Consider the following 15,334-nt stretch of genomic DNA (forward strand, 5'->3'; position numbering starts at 1 on the left):
CAAGGACGTGCGCACAAGTAAGGGACACCACAGTAAAGAAAAACACCACAGCAAAGCTTTCCTCTTATGATTTCTTCAGAAAACGTATGTGACAACAATCAGAAGTGAAAACCTGTACTTTCACATCTAACCACGTTGTTACATTGTGTAGCATTTGGACGCCAGTCCTCACACATTGGTTTACGAAATCTGTGCTGCTGTATCAAGACACCATCTGTGTTTTGATGGCACTTGAAAAGCAGGAGGAAGACTGGCATAATGGAGAGATGACGTTACGGATGAAGTAACACATGGTGGTCAAGGCAAGGAGAGAGCACGGTGATAGTAACGAAGGAGGATAGATGAGAGGGACGAAGATGTCACGGGCCCCTGCAGTGTTGGGTAAACACAGAGCCTGTCTGTATCTATGGAGGCAAACCCTAAGTGGAAAGAGACAGAGAAGAGCAGGACGGGGTGGGGGCGGACAACACTGAAAAACAAGGTCATAGCGCTTTCCCTTCTCTCCTTCCGTTCCGCCACTTGGCATCAACAAAGGGATGTTATGTAACAGCTATTTATACTCGCGCTCCCTTTTCCTTTCACCCTCCCTCTCATGTCAGGCAGCGCCACATGTAAACCAAATGGAACTGCTGCTGCTCCTCTCTACTCTACGCTCTTTCGAGACCTTTTCCTCGTTCCTCAGTTTCTTCCTTCTTCCTTTAAATTCGCCACCTCTGCATTCACATTTTTTTCTTTTTTTAGACTCACTATTCTGGTTTAGCACACCTGCACATCAAGGGCTTTGGAGGGAAACGGAGCAGCACACCATGCAGTTAGAAGCCAGATGGCTGACGAGTAAAATGTTAAAAGTTGTCATGTAACAACAGAATTTACAGCTGTCTGAGATCTCTCATAGCTGTAGCAAGAAAAAAAAAGAAAAAAGAAAGATAAAAAGATGTTATGTGACTGAAATATAGGAGCAAAAGAGTGCAAGAGCCTGAATGTAAAATATAACCTCTAGTGCATCTGTGCATTAGCCTTGCATGACAGCAAACAGCCTGCGTGTGTAAGTGACTTAACTGAGCATGCAGCTGGGTTATTCTGTGTGGTTTATTTCTGTGCACTATGTAGGCCATGAGTAAATAGTTAACGGTGTTACGTGAGTACAAGACACCCAAGATCCAACAGGTGCTCAGCTCAGCACGTCAGTCACACAACCCCACTTATATTTCCCATGGCGTGCTTTCTTGAAGAGACGAGAGAGAGCAAAAGAAATGCCTGATCTCAAATTCAAGCTTTAAGCTGTCAGTCACAATCATCATTGTTGTATTTATAGAGATGAAACGAGGCTTTTATCTCAGGCTTCCTTTATAAGCCATCCAGTCAGTAAAAGAACATAAATATTTGCACTGTATGGTGCAGTTCTAGCACTGCAGGATAGCTTTCCCTGCAAATAAATCTCCCTTTCCAGAACAAACTTAAGAATGCGAGGGTAAGAGGAGCTCCAGTTTCTCCTCAGTCCCCTCTGTGTTTCCTCATTCCTCCGCCCTCTCTCCCCACTGCCCCAGTTCCGGAGGCCCAGCGTGACCCAGTTTGGGCCGGCAAGAGAACGCAAGGGAGCGAGGCTGGAATGTTTTGAAGGCTGAGACATTCCTCATTGTTCATTCACACAGACCTTATGTAACACAGACGGATCACGTGACGTGGCTCTGCAGCAGCCGTGGGAAGCCAATGCATTATCTCTGAAACAGTGGCTTCCTCTAATCTGATTATGCAAGCTCCTTGCTTACACAACGTAGACGGACAGACAAACAGAAAGATGAGGATCCACTGACAGAACAACAGACATATGAAGAATGGATGGTGGGGGAAACACAGAGTTCAGAGCGGCTTGGGCTGAACCCGAAAGGAGGAGAGTTTATTTAAACTACCCAATACACACCTAAGAATTTCTAAAATGAAAAAACAGAAAAACATGAAAATTTTTGATCCAAAGTCTACTACTGACATTATTAGCTGCTGGTCTGGGTTCCCAGCTAAGTTATATAGGGCTAGACGTGAGGGGGAGGTGCCGCAGTAATGTACATGTGCAGCTATGGTGGCACACTGACCCACTTACTGAAGATTGTCTAGAGATGAGAAATTCCCTCAATTACACAGTGTTCTTTACACTGATCGTATTGGAGCAGATCATGTTTCAAGTGTATCATTTTTAAAGAGATGCAGATTTATACACAGATCAGTTGTTTCACAGTAGACAACAGACACAAGTCCATATTTTTAAGGTTGAAATGTTTGGTTAACTGACCTGGATGGTGGTGTTTCCACCCTCCAGCAGCGCAATAGCTAAGAGGATGCTTTCTTGGAAGACTCGGTCACTCGTGGTGTTCATGATGAGGTCAATAACCAGGTCAGAGGCTCCTTCTTTGTCCAGATGACACTGTACCTCTGCCAGGCTCATTTCCCCACGACTCAGGCCCCCATGTCCCCCTAATCCACCTAAAGAACGAGATGAGGGAATGGGACAATTCAGAACAGGCTATATCAGACGTGGCGTTAATTTTTCATTCTGATCTGGTTTATTTTGGAAAATTTCCTGCAAATAAATGGGAATTACAACTATAAGCATTTAACAGCTTATTATATCATCTGAAGATAATAACAGAAAAACAATAGTTTGCTCTTAGTAAATTTATAGTTCAATTAAAACATACAGTGAGATTCAGTATTTGGACTTTTTTTTTTTTTCCCATCTTCACACCAGTACAGTGGACTTTAAATCAAACAATTAATATGCAAGTGAGGTGCAGTGTTGAAGTATTGTTCGGTAATTGCAGTCATGTGTGAATTTAAATAAATTTTCAATTTTAGTTTTTAATACTTTAATGGAAATCAGTGGAAGTCAATGAATTCAGTTGCTGCTTGTTTTTGGGTTTCTCTGCCTTCAGTAACTGAAGAGACGCTCTGTTGGGTGGAGATCAGGTGACTGACTTGGCCACTGAAGAACATCTTATTTCTTTGCCTAAAACACTGGTGAACTTACTATACTTGCAGCCATAGATACTCATCCTCTAATGCTGCCCACACAATATTTGAGAGATCATGTGGTGTGCTTTGGATCATGAGTTGTTTCTGTCTTTGGCCATACATTTTTCTTCCATCATTCTAGTACAAGTTCATCTTGGTTTCATCTGTCATAATTTCTATTAAGTTGATGCCATATTTTGGTTAAATCCATTTAAGGTGAAAGTCTTCACTTCCATCACATAACCTGTGGTTGTTTACAGAGACAAAGCTCTAAAAAATGTGCTGTTTTCCAAATATTTAAGGACCCAACAGTATACATACACAGTTAAAATTAAATAAGAAAAATAATGTGCTCAAAACTTTTTGTTGCTTTAATAATGCTGTGAGAAACTAAGTAAACCCTTAATAATTTCATATGAATTGAGAGCAAATACAGTTGTTTAAGTAGTCAACAGAAAGTGTGACCACCACTGTCAAATCAGAGGTTTTGGCTGTTTGCTAGTCTGGCATATACAGGTGTGTATAAACACAATGGCACAATCTTCCCAGTGGTGGATATTCCAAATTCATGCCAAGGTCATACAGTGCAAAAGGCAGAGAAATTGCAAAAATCCCAAGAGCTACATCTCAGACTCTGCAGACCTCAGTTAATATGTTAAGTGTTAAAGTTCATGACAGTATGAGCAGAAAAAGACTGAAGAAAGATCCTCTTTTGAAGAAGAAGAAAAGATGCCGGTAAAAACCCTCTTTTATTTAAAAATAACAAGGCAGCATGGTTTAGGTTTACATCTGAGCAAACCATAACTTCTTTAATAATGGCCTTTGGACAGATAATGATGCCAAAGTGGAGATGTGTGGTAATAACGCGCAGTGTCAAATTTGGAGAAAACCAAACACAGCATGTCAGCACAATCAACCACACAAACACCAACTATCAGCACAGAGGTGGAGGGGAGATGATTTGGGCTTGTTTTGTAGATAGAGGACCCGGGCACGTTGCAGTCACTAAGTCAGCCATTAACTCTTGTGCATAAGTATTCTAGAGTCAAATACAAGGCCATCTCTTAGACAGCTCAAGCTTGGCTGAAATTAGGTCATCCAACAGGACATTGACCCCAAGCACAGCAATCAAAGTCCAGACCTCAACCAGACTGAAATGCTGTGATGGGATCTTAAGAGAGCTGTGCAAACACAAGCGCCCATGAATCTCAATCAACTGAGTTATTACTGCTAAAGGTGGTAAACGTTACTGAATCATGGGGTGTACTTAGTTTTTCACTGCAAAATATACAAACTTTTTTCTTTGTTAAAGAGTCCAAAAAGATGAACTTAAACAGGTCCATAACGTGCTGTGCTATCAATCCTTTACTGACCACCTGTCCAGTGGTGTTATTCATTGTACATGGCTTTGCCTGCACATTCCCCCTTGAGGCCCAAGCTTCAGGCTACATATGGAATCTCAGGCTGGCTCTTGTTTCTGGAACAGGTGCAAAGTCTGTTTTCACAGGAAGTAGCAGCTTGTCACCTAGCAACGGTAAAAAGTGGATCATGGAGGGGATGGGTTTACTTCCTGCTGACTGGAAGTTTGCCAACATGTTGGGACAAAAGGGAAAGATGGAGACCTGGGTACAACTTTAATCATCTCTGTTCTTGACTCCTGTTGAAAGAGGTTTTGTACAAACATCTGAGCTACTTATCACAAGGCTTAGTGAATTATCTTAATTCCATTTATTTTCTGTTGCTATTTTGTGTCCTCTTTTGTCTATTATTATTATTATTATTATTATTATTATTATTATTATTGTTATTAAGTAGCATTCTTGCCACAGCAGATACAAAATGTTCAGATTATTAGGTCGACAGACTCACAGCACATTGTACAGACACCAGCACAGTGTCAGGGTGTCCCCCAAATCTATATTATGATAAAATGTCAACCAATCGCTCAAAAAAATACACACATTGCTTTAGTATTTTGACTGTAGATAATAAAAAAGTAGCAATGTTATCAGGTAGTGATAAGAATATTTTGCTCTGCTTGCTCAAAGGGCAGTTCACAGCCTGACTCGGGAGCTGATAACCAGCTCAGGGCCAGACAGATAAAGCCCCATCCTTATATAACAACCCCAAAAGAGGCTTGCCACATTGCAACTTCAGAGGCAGAAAAAAAAAAATTGCAAAAGGTTCATCTAGACTTTGATCTTAAATAATAGTAGTTGTAGTTGTGTTTGGCAGCACGATCACCCTCCTCTTCAGCAGCATGCGTTTGGTAAATGCTTCACACAGACACCAGGTCTATTAGAGACACTGAAAGATGGGTTTCCTTGGCCTTTCATGCAGGAAGAAAACACCACTGAAAAGAATGAACAACAAACTTCTGTGCTGGTTGTCAGAGATGAGTAACAATCGTCGTTGCGTCCCACCTGATTGGCTTTTGCCCGGTCCAACCTGACCGAGGGGGCCATTGCTAAATGACGTCAGGCTGTCCCTCCGCCCACCACTCCTATGGAAGTTGCCATAGTAACGATTCACCAGAATCTGTCTCAGCGCCTCGCCCTGCAAGAGAAGAAAGAGAAGGATGTAATGATGTGATGTCTGTGACGGGAGAGAGAGAAATAAAGAACAGCTTGTGTAACGGGATAACGTGCATCATTAATGATGTATTGTGCATTTCTTTTCTCTGTGAAGACTGCAAGAAAACGCAGCCTCAGAGTAATACAGACTAAAGACAAGTTAAATAAAGAGTAAATTAAATCTCTAATAAAAGAAAAATTCCTAAAATTCCATGCTGGACAAACTTTTAGGTATAGGATAAACTTTCTGATATTTACCGCCTACATTACAATATTGTTATGGGTCTCATCGCAGCAGTGACCCTGTGTAGTGACAATGTGAGGTCCTGATTTTCACTTAGACAGACCTGGGGCCAGCCCTCCCACACTGTGACTCATCCACTGTCGAGCAGTCAGCAGCACGACTTTGGCGTTGTCATGGAAACCGCAGCCCATAGCTACCTGACAGACCTCCCATGGGATAAAGTGAAGGAAATGAAAGAGAAGGTTTTTTTTTTGTGTTTGTGTGCAATTATGTGCAAATCATTGTCAACTGTGGGTGGTCCTTGATAGACGACGGAGGAGTTATGTAAGCTCCGCTGCCATAGTTATGCTCCAGAGGTCAGGATTACTTTATGTAGGAGGTGCGGGGAACACTATTCTCATTGTTCATTGGTTGGAGGTTAAGCAATGGTATGCATCGTGCTTAACGGCAAAGCACAATCAGATGGAGTCAGAAAATTATTCCCTGATCTCTAGAGTCGTGAGGCATGAGCCAAACCCTTATGGCATTTTGAACAGGAGGTTATCTAAACTGTCAATACAAAGCAACTCTATAACAAAGTCTTGCCACTCGCCACTATTAAGCTACAGGCACAAACTTTTTGAAGCATTATCTAAATCAATATTAATTTCGATGGTTATCGGGAAATGAAAAAGATCCAAATTTTGCACTGAAATAAGTTTCATCCATCTTCGTCCCCCTGTTAGTTTTACTTCTACTATTTTTTACTTCAACATTTTTGCTGTTGAAAAATTCTTCCAAAAAGTTAAAACAGGAGTTTCTCTGTAACATTCAAAAACATTCAATAACTCTACCATAAGAAAGGCCTTTGGAGGTAATAAAACCTTCACTGCTTATTTGGTAATAACTACATGCAAGATGCCAGGAGTCAGGATATCTTGTTACACATATTTAATGATTGGATGAATGGTCAGTGATTAAACCTGCGTGAAAAATGTTTTTCTCTAGGAGATTAGTCCTATATATTGATGAACCCATCAGTGGCGGCCTCTAAAAATACTGATTAGACACAGACATGCCTGAGGCTCTGTAAAGTCTGTGCTTTGTCAAAAACACCATTAGAGAGAGAATGCAGAGGAAAAACATGTTTTCCTTCATCAGTTACACAATCACTGTGACTGATCAGTTGGGTGTTACTTAAAAGACTAAAAGAAGAGTTCTCATAAACCTAGAAGGCAAAAAGAATCAGGTCACAAAGTGGGGATTTTTTTATTCTATATGCATGACTGCTTTACATCTAAATCTCAGTATGAATCTGTCTAGTGTTGGGGTTTTCAGTTAGGTTGCCATGCTCTTAAAAGTACCTACCCTCTTTTGGTCCTCCACCAACTTCTCAGGCTGGTTGTTATCCAGCTGCTGCGTGCAGTGAGTAGTGTGCGCATAGTGGTTGAACAAATACAAACACAGGGTTAGTATTCATGCAGCACACAGAAGGCAATTGTCAGGTTAATTACCACATCTTGTACCTATTCAGCTGTTTCAAGTGGCCATGCAAAGGTCTGCTCGGTGTGAGTTGCTATGCTTTTACTGGTAGGTCAGAAACCAAGGAAATATTATGGCTATGTTTAGGAGAGCTGTGATAGGAGATGTGTACTGCGGTGACTGTGTTGAAATTCTCCAGTGGATGTTTTGTTCATTTTCCGAATTCCCTGCACAAACAAAAATGTAACCTTTTTCACACATTGGGCTCAAAGATTAAAGGTTCAAAGGTGTTTAGACACTTACGCATGAAGTTAAACAAAACCACTGAATCAATGAACCATGACGTTCTGTTCAAATACAACCCCAGCTTTGAAAAACATGCTAGGTTAATGCTGCCTAGAACGTTATTGAAAAATAGATGCTTAATCTCACTTTTAATAAAGGTTATCATTCTAAACTTTATTAGTCTTGTTTTTTTAAATCTTCCTTGAGGATGATGCCCTCCAAGTCTTCACTGCTTCACTTAAACTCTTGCTTTTGGTATTTCTTATGTGGTCTTTGGGTAGTGAAACACATGCCCAGTCGGACTGAGATCAGATAAAAGACTCAATCGCCAAAATGATGAAATGATGAAATCTTGTCCAGTGACCTTTCGCTTATTTGGCCAAATCTGAGTCTGCAGGATGTTTCTGTCTACCTCTCTGTTGGCCTATTGCTTTTTTCAGCAAAAAAAAAAAAAAAATCAATAAATACCAGCAGACAGGTTTTATTTAGAGCCACAACAGGTTAAGCTAGACATTTATTTAACCGTAACCAGACCTGTTTTGTGAGCCTTATGGGAAGCATCTTGTAGTGAATCCTTTGCAGATTATTGTCATGTCTTCTCTTCAGTTTTGACCACAAAACATCAACGCCTACATCCAGAGAATCAGTCATGACGTGCGTTTTTCAGCTGAATTGCACTTCTTGCATACCTGCTTGTTTGCTATTTCCTTTCTTTTTCTACTTAATTTTCCTATTCACAGCTATTTTTTTCGGAATTGATGCAACGCAGCCATTATTGAAAACTCTGACCAAGTTTGTTCATTTTTAAATCTTCAGTTGTATGTGCTCTTCGTACAAACAGCCAGCTCTATTTGAGTTTAAATGCCAGATCTTAACTCTCAGTCTTGATGCATGATCAATGATCCAGGTAAGGAAATCCAAAAAGTTTAAACTTTCCAAGTGACTCAGAGACCGAGACTAAAGAAGTCACTTAGTCAGAAACAGACTTTCCATGAAACATTTATTGGTCAACTGTCCAACTGATTTTGGATTTTTGCAACTTGGATACCATGTGTATAAATGGCCATTTCCCCTCAAACAGTTCTTTCAGTGGTGAAAAAGGGGCAACCAGCCTAAAACTGAGGATATGCACTTTAGTCTAGTCTGGAAACCCCCCCCCCAAAAAAACAACAACAATATTTTAACTTTTCAAATGAGCCATCAAGTTTTTCAAAGTATAGTTCAACCGGTTGGATAGTATGGTTTTTCACTATTGAGTTGGGAGACCAATATCATTTTCTCATATGGCTTTTCTTTTTAAATATGAAAACTTTGCAGCTGAAGCTATCATAGCTTAAAGACTGACAAAAGTAAACTATAAAAAAGTGTAGCTCTGTCTAAATAAAAAAAATACAAGTATGTTTTTTAGGTTTGTTTTAAATGAATCACATGCCCCAAATGAAGGATAAAAAACATTTTGCTTTTTGAAAACATTCATGCTGACCATTTTTAACATTGCCTGAAAGAGTGACAGGGACAACGTCTACAGTACTTTTTCTGTAAAAACTGTATGAGTCAAAAGATGGTTACCTTCAACTTTAAAATTTCCACTTTGCTTCCTCAGATAGCATTTCCTTTCTGAGTTATGGACAGTAACTCAATGCAGGATTTCCTGTGAAAGAGCCAGTAAATCTGAAAGTCTGATTTCACTTACTCAGACAGTTGAAACTTCAATTTAGCCTGAAATCAACTCATAAAAAAAATATATGCATGAGGTCACACATGTATATATTTTCCCTTTTCTATTATTGCTTTCAATCAGAATTACTTTATTCTGATTCAGTAAAAGGACTAGACGCTACAATCCCTGATAGTGCATAAGATACAAATGCATTAGAAAGGTAGAACTTTTTTTTTAATGTTCATATGCACCCTAGATGCCATTGAAACCCCTACAGTTCCTAAGCCTTATTGTTGGCTTGCTGCATGAAGTATAAGGACTTGGTTGGTTGAATTGCAATGTCACAAGTCTGTCACTGGGCTGTTCTCCAAAATATACAATTATCATTTTAATAACTTAGATTCCCCACCACCACGCTCCCCTCCTAAAACACACACACACACACACACACACACACACACACACGTGTATTTATATCCTTGTGGGGACATCTCATTGACATAATGCTTTCCCTAGCCCCTTACCCTAACCCTAACCATCAAAAATGAATGCCTAACCCTGACCCTTACCCTAAACCTAACCATAACCTAATAGTAACCCTGACACTAAAACCACATTTTGAGTCTCAAAAATGCCTTTAAACTCGTGGGGACCGGGATTTTTGTCCCCACAAGTATAGTAAACTTTTTGGTCCCCATGAAGATGTTAATACCCGTACACACACACACACACACACACACACACACACACACACACACACACAAACAAAGGTGAACCAAAACTGAAATCACACTGCAACTGTCAGGTAGTGAGGAATGAGTAAATACAAATGAGGTGAGAGGTTCTCAGTTTGAACTATGCTATGAGTAGGACGTGACAAAAAGTGCAATGATCCACTCCAGTAATATAGAGATGCATTGTGTTCCTATTTTCATTTCCTAAAGTCCTATTCGGTGAACCAAAACAGTGGCAGTTCAGATTAGATTAGTATTAAAATTCAGTATCTCTATATAGTACTTCTGTTCACTGGGGAAAAATTAAACCAGAATAAGGTACTGCTCTGCATACATTGTTATGTAAAAGGACAGTGTAAGAGGGCAAGAGAGGGGAAAAGACAGGAAAGGGGCGATGAGGTTAGAGTTACATAATCACTCCAAAAGAAACCAGGCCACTAAACCAATGACACAGAGATGCTTGCAGAAGCCATCTGTTACCAAAAACACAGTGGGCAACAAGAGAACCATTGAAAGGCAGAGACAGAATTAATAAAAAAAAGAAGAAGAAAGAAACATGCTACGAGTATGTTTTCATGTGTTCATGTGAGCTGCAGCTGATGTATGATGATCAGAAGTTTGCTCAAATATTCACATACACTCCTCTTGACTGATTAAATGTTTCTAGCAAGTTGCACCTCGACCAGATGCTTTTGGTAGTCATCAACAAGCTTTGGGCATACGTTTTCTTGGCAGAATTCAAAGGGTTCATTTAAAATCATTGGTTTCCTGGCATAGACCAGACTTTTAAATGTAGAGCACAAACTTTCAATAGGGTTGAGGTCAGGCTTTCGGAAGGCTTTTCCAGAAGCTTAATGCTAGCTTATTTTTCCATTCCAAAACCTGTTTTGATTAGTTTGTGGGATCATTGTACTGTTGAAATACACAGTTGTGTGTAGTTTAACTGTCCAGCTATTTGGAGGTTGAGCAATCTACCAGTACCACTGGTAGCAAAACAGACCCAGAGCATGATGCTACCGCCACCGTACTTAACAGTACAGTGTTCTTAGTTTTGAAAGCCTCACCTTTACTCCAGCGGGCATATCTCTTGTCATTATCTGACCATACAAGCTTTTCTTTGGCTCGTCCATGTGGGCAGCTGCAAATTTTAGTCAAGCTTGAAGGGGTCGATTTTGGAGCAGGGGCTTCTTTCTCGGTTGGCACCCTCTCAGTCCATGGCGATGTAAAACATCAGTGGAACATCAGTGTCACTGTGGACAGTGACACTGATGTTCCAGCAGTTTCCAGTTCATGTCAGGCTTGAGCCTTGGTGGTTACTGGGTTGTTTCTGAACATCCAAACCAATTTCCACCCATCTGAGGGTAACGTTTTGGGTCTTTTCCCAGACCTCAGCAAAGTGGTGACACATCAAATAAGTGCATTGTCTCTTTCAAATAGCAACTAATACTTGTTAAAGTTTGTTTTTATGTTCTAGAATTTTTTTTATGAAGCACTTTGTGATGTTTATCTTGAAATGTGTAATAGATTTAAAATTTTACATATTTTTTTTAATCTGACCTACTCAACTTGTGTAAATGTTCAGTTCTCCTTCTTAGATCTTCACTGAGGTCTTTGGGCTTTCCCATTGTTCTCAGTATGTGTCAATCCAATGAGTGCTGTCAACAAGCTACCAACTGTAATCAAACATGATTGCATATGAGAAGTTAACAGACCTTGTGCAGTTAAAACATACTGTATAACCTTGCACATCACTATCAAGCCTGTATGCACTTTTGATCTTGTGTGGATTACAGCTGAACCAAAATAGATTCAAACTTGTGGATACAATATTTTAAAGTTATGAAAGATATACACTGTACAATGATTCCACCCTGAAAAAAAAAAACTGTTAAAAGAAATCATTAAAAGGCCAAAACTACCACACTATTTATGTCCATGGTCATAAACTTCTGAACACAACTGTACATTAAAAATAGTTTAAAATGTTTTTAAAACCAGCAACTTTGATTTACCCATACAAGCACAGGAAAAACATGTAAACTCCACACAGGAAGGCCCCATCTAGCCCGTGGAACCCAGAACCAAGACATTCATGTAAAGTTAAGTGGTGATTCTAAAACTGCTCCGTTAGCCTCGCAACAGATTGGCTACCTATCTGGGGTGTAGGTCTCCTCTGGCCGATAACAGTCGGGCTAGTCTGCAGTGCAGCTACAACTATAAACTGGACAAGTGGAAGTATGGATGGATGATATTTTGATTGACCTTAACAATTTTGCCAAACTAAAAATAAATATTGGAATATTTGCTACTGGAAAATGAGGCTGCTGAAGAGACCAAAAGCTCCACCTCAACTTAAATGTGCAAAACTGACAACTTTTCGCGATAAGAACGAGGCATCTAGTCGGGCAAAGTGAAAGGCATCCCATGATGGTAAGTTAATCTGAACTACAAATAAATGACAGAAAAAGTCTAATAAGTAGCAGAAAATTTTGTGGATGTTGGTGGAAAAGTATTAATAAAAGCCACTTGGATAATTGAAATCTGATTACTATAAAAAGCCTAAGCATATTAATTTCACCCTTGTACAGAAGCAAGTGAATTTACAACACTTTTCTACTTACTTATTAAGGCTTTTGCATACATGTTTGTGTCATCAAAAGCTCTGCAAGTATTCAAAGATACGCATGTATTCATGTTAGCAACTTTTGCAAAAGTTGCTAACATGAATGTCAAGCAGTAGAGGAGGAGGCTAAAGCACACCCCGAGTATACCTGATGTGGCATAGTTAACACTGGACCTGTAGTAAAAAAGTATATTAATATCACATTTATATATACATATATATGCCCTTAAAAAATACAGGTTTCTAACCCTTTAAACATAACATCTTCATAGTTAAGAATATCTCCCCAAACCAGAATAAAATGCAGGCCTGTATTCAGTTATGTGACCGTTCTAATGTGTTCTAACATGTTTCTTAACAGGAAAGCGAGATACGCATTTTGTTTGTTGGTGTGTGCGTGTGGGTGGGGGTGAAAAAGCACAATGAGACAGAGCAAGAAAGAGAAAGTGACAGACGGAGACATAGCAAGAAAAGAAGAAAGGGAAAACACAGAATATACTCATGAGTTCTTTGGAATAGCTGAAATGCAAATAGTGGGATTTTAGCACATGGCATCAAAAAGCGACACAATGAAGTCTAGCCTGAATCTTGCAGGTTTTAAAATTATTATCTGTGCATAACAGCAGCTATGACCTATGAAATCTACTGATTCTAATGTTTCCAGTCCTTTTGATGATGATCAAAAATTATGCCTTCTTCTCATTGCAACACTTATTTCATATCAAGAGTATTATCAAGCGAGGTGTGATATGAGACGTGACTTGGGTTCTCAGTGTTAAGGCTTTTGACAAACACAACAGCTGATCCCAGCAGCAGATATAACAGAGTTCAGCATCAGGTTGGGGGCTACGCATGCACATGCTGGAGGATCAGCATCTTTCACAAGTCTATCGACATGTTTTCCCTGTCACTACATCAAACCACAATGCAAAATGCTGATCAGAGTAGATATATGCTGCTCACCACCCCCCGGCCTCACCACAAAGACCACAGGCTAACCCCTCACGTCTGCCACATCCGCCCAAACTACAGTATATTCCACCAAACTGGAATCTCCCCAGGGCAAACCCCTCGATCAGTCTCACACCTCTCAGTTGAACATAAAAGGAAGAAAGTATGCGGACACACACGCGCGTACCAAAAAACTAATTCTACTTTACGTGTGTGTGTTTTCTTTTTTCTCTGACAGTGCATAAATAAACACATCTTTGCAGGTGGAAGCTGAGTCATGTTTAAACCAGCGGTGAATGACATGAAAACTGGGGTTTACCACTCGACTGCTTGTTATGGGCAGACAGTAGAGCAGACTTAAATTAAAAGGCTGTGCTCTGTCATTTACATTGTAGCTGACCCACTTCTATACCAGAGCTGTAAAATAAATTTCTGTCTTGACCAGAGATGGAAAAACCTGCTGTGAGAAAATGTGTTAAGTAGATATAAATAAAGCAAATCAAAAAAGCAAGATTACTCTTGCAAGCCAGTCCACTGACTGGTTTGCCACAGGAAGAAACAGCGCAGTGAAAGGGATGATACAAGCCTTATTTTCCAACATGGAAGGCTTGCATAACTGCTTTGACTAGACCACACACACACGCACACACATCAGGGCAGGTGAAGCCTGAGAGTAGAAAGCCTAACACTGTGTATCCTGAATTCCTCTGGCTCTTACATAACTCTGACAGTCAAAGAGCAATGAATTTAGCTGATATTCATCTCGGTGACATTTAGCAATGGGATAGTACGCACACATCAGCGAGGTCAGAAATATACCTCGGGCCGTCTCTGTTTCCATTTCTCCATTTCTCCATTTCAAAAAATGCCTCCATAATACTTTGCAGACACTGCTGCATAAATCGACTTCATGTGACCCACATAAACTCTGTTTCCTGTTAAACACACACGCACAAACATGTATCCTTCTTCTATACCATATATAATGCTATTCTGCTTTGCTCAAAGATCAACAGAAGAGACAAGAGCCAGCTACGCACTTTCATATCACACCTACGCAAACATTCACAGCCAACTTCATTACGTTTACACAGAGTGGGTGTGTGTTTGCATCCATGTGAGAAAGGGTGCGAGTGGAAGTGGGGTGGGGTGGGGGAGGGGTGGGGTATTTGGAGCAGTTAAGGAATTGTGTCACAATGATTTAATGGGGCCAAAAGGGGGAAAGAGGTGAGAAGAAATATGAACATCGGCACGGGTTTCCACTTCCCTGCCGCTCTTACACAGGAGCAGCTTTTCACGTGTAGACAGCCAGACAGAGATACAGCACATGAGAGAAACTCATACAGCCCCCACCCCCACCTCACTACCCCCCACAGGTGTGCACATGCACATGTATGCGTGCGCACACAACTGCTCTGTGGATAAACAGCTCCACAACACTTTTATTGGCAATTACTGCTGAAGGTCACACATCAGCGGCGGGGCTGAGTTCCAGGAAAAAAAAGCCTGGTTCTTATGTAACCTCAGCCCAGAGTTGGCAGGCACCCAGGAATCGTGCAGCTCGCAAGCAAGGAAAACTAGGACACAGCCTCAGTGAATGCCTCAGCCCTTCACAGCCCAACACGTTCATTAATAGGCGCATATACAGAGCACGCACACAGTCACAGTGCCCCCTATTGGAGCAGGAGATACTGGGGAGATACTGGGGAGACACCCAACCCCCTTCCCAAAAAAAGAGAAAAAAGAAAAAAAAAAGGGTATGATAGGATATAAAAAGGAAAGGGCAATGAATAATCT

General features: G+C 40.4%; 1 protein-coding gene across 4 annotated transcripts in view; it reads right to left on the reverse strand.

The window, feature by feature from the left end:
- The window catches only part of LOC100704142 (inositol 1,4,5-trisphosphate receptor type 1), a 74,528-nt gene that overhangs the window by 22,616 nt on the left and 36,578 nt on the right, over window positions 1–15,334 (reverse strand). For 2 of the 4 annotated variants that reach the window (XM_013269209.3, XM_005469475.4), the window contains 3 exons: window positions 7,171–7,218; window positions 5,430–5,562; window positions 2,288–2,478 (listed from right to left, as the gene is read on the reverse strand). In XM_013269209.3, coding sequence (XP_013124663.1) covers window positions 2,288–2,478; window positions 5,430–5,562; window positions 7,171–7,218 — 372 coding nt within the window. The remainder of the gene's footprint in view (window positions 1–2,287; window positions 2,479–5,429; window positions 5,563–7,170; window positions 7,219–15,334) is intronic. The other 2 variants (XM_013269211.3, XM_013269210.3) reach the window with 1 other exon arrangement.

The sequence above is a fragment of the Oreochromis niloticus genome, linkage group LG5 (assembly GCF_001858045.2).
Source record: "Oreochromis niloticus isolate F11D_XX linkage group LG5, O_niloticus_UMD_NMBU, whole genome shotgun sequence".
NCBI classification, from domain to species: domain Eukaryota; kingdom Metazoa; phylum Chordata; class Actinopteri; order Cichliformes; family Cichlidae; genus Oreochromis; species Oreochromis niloticus.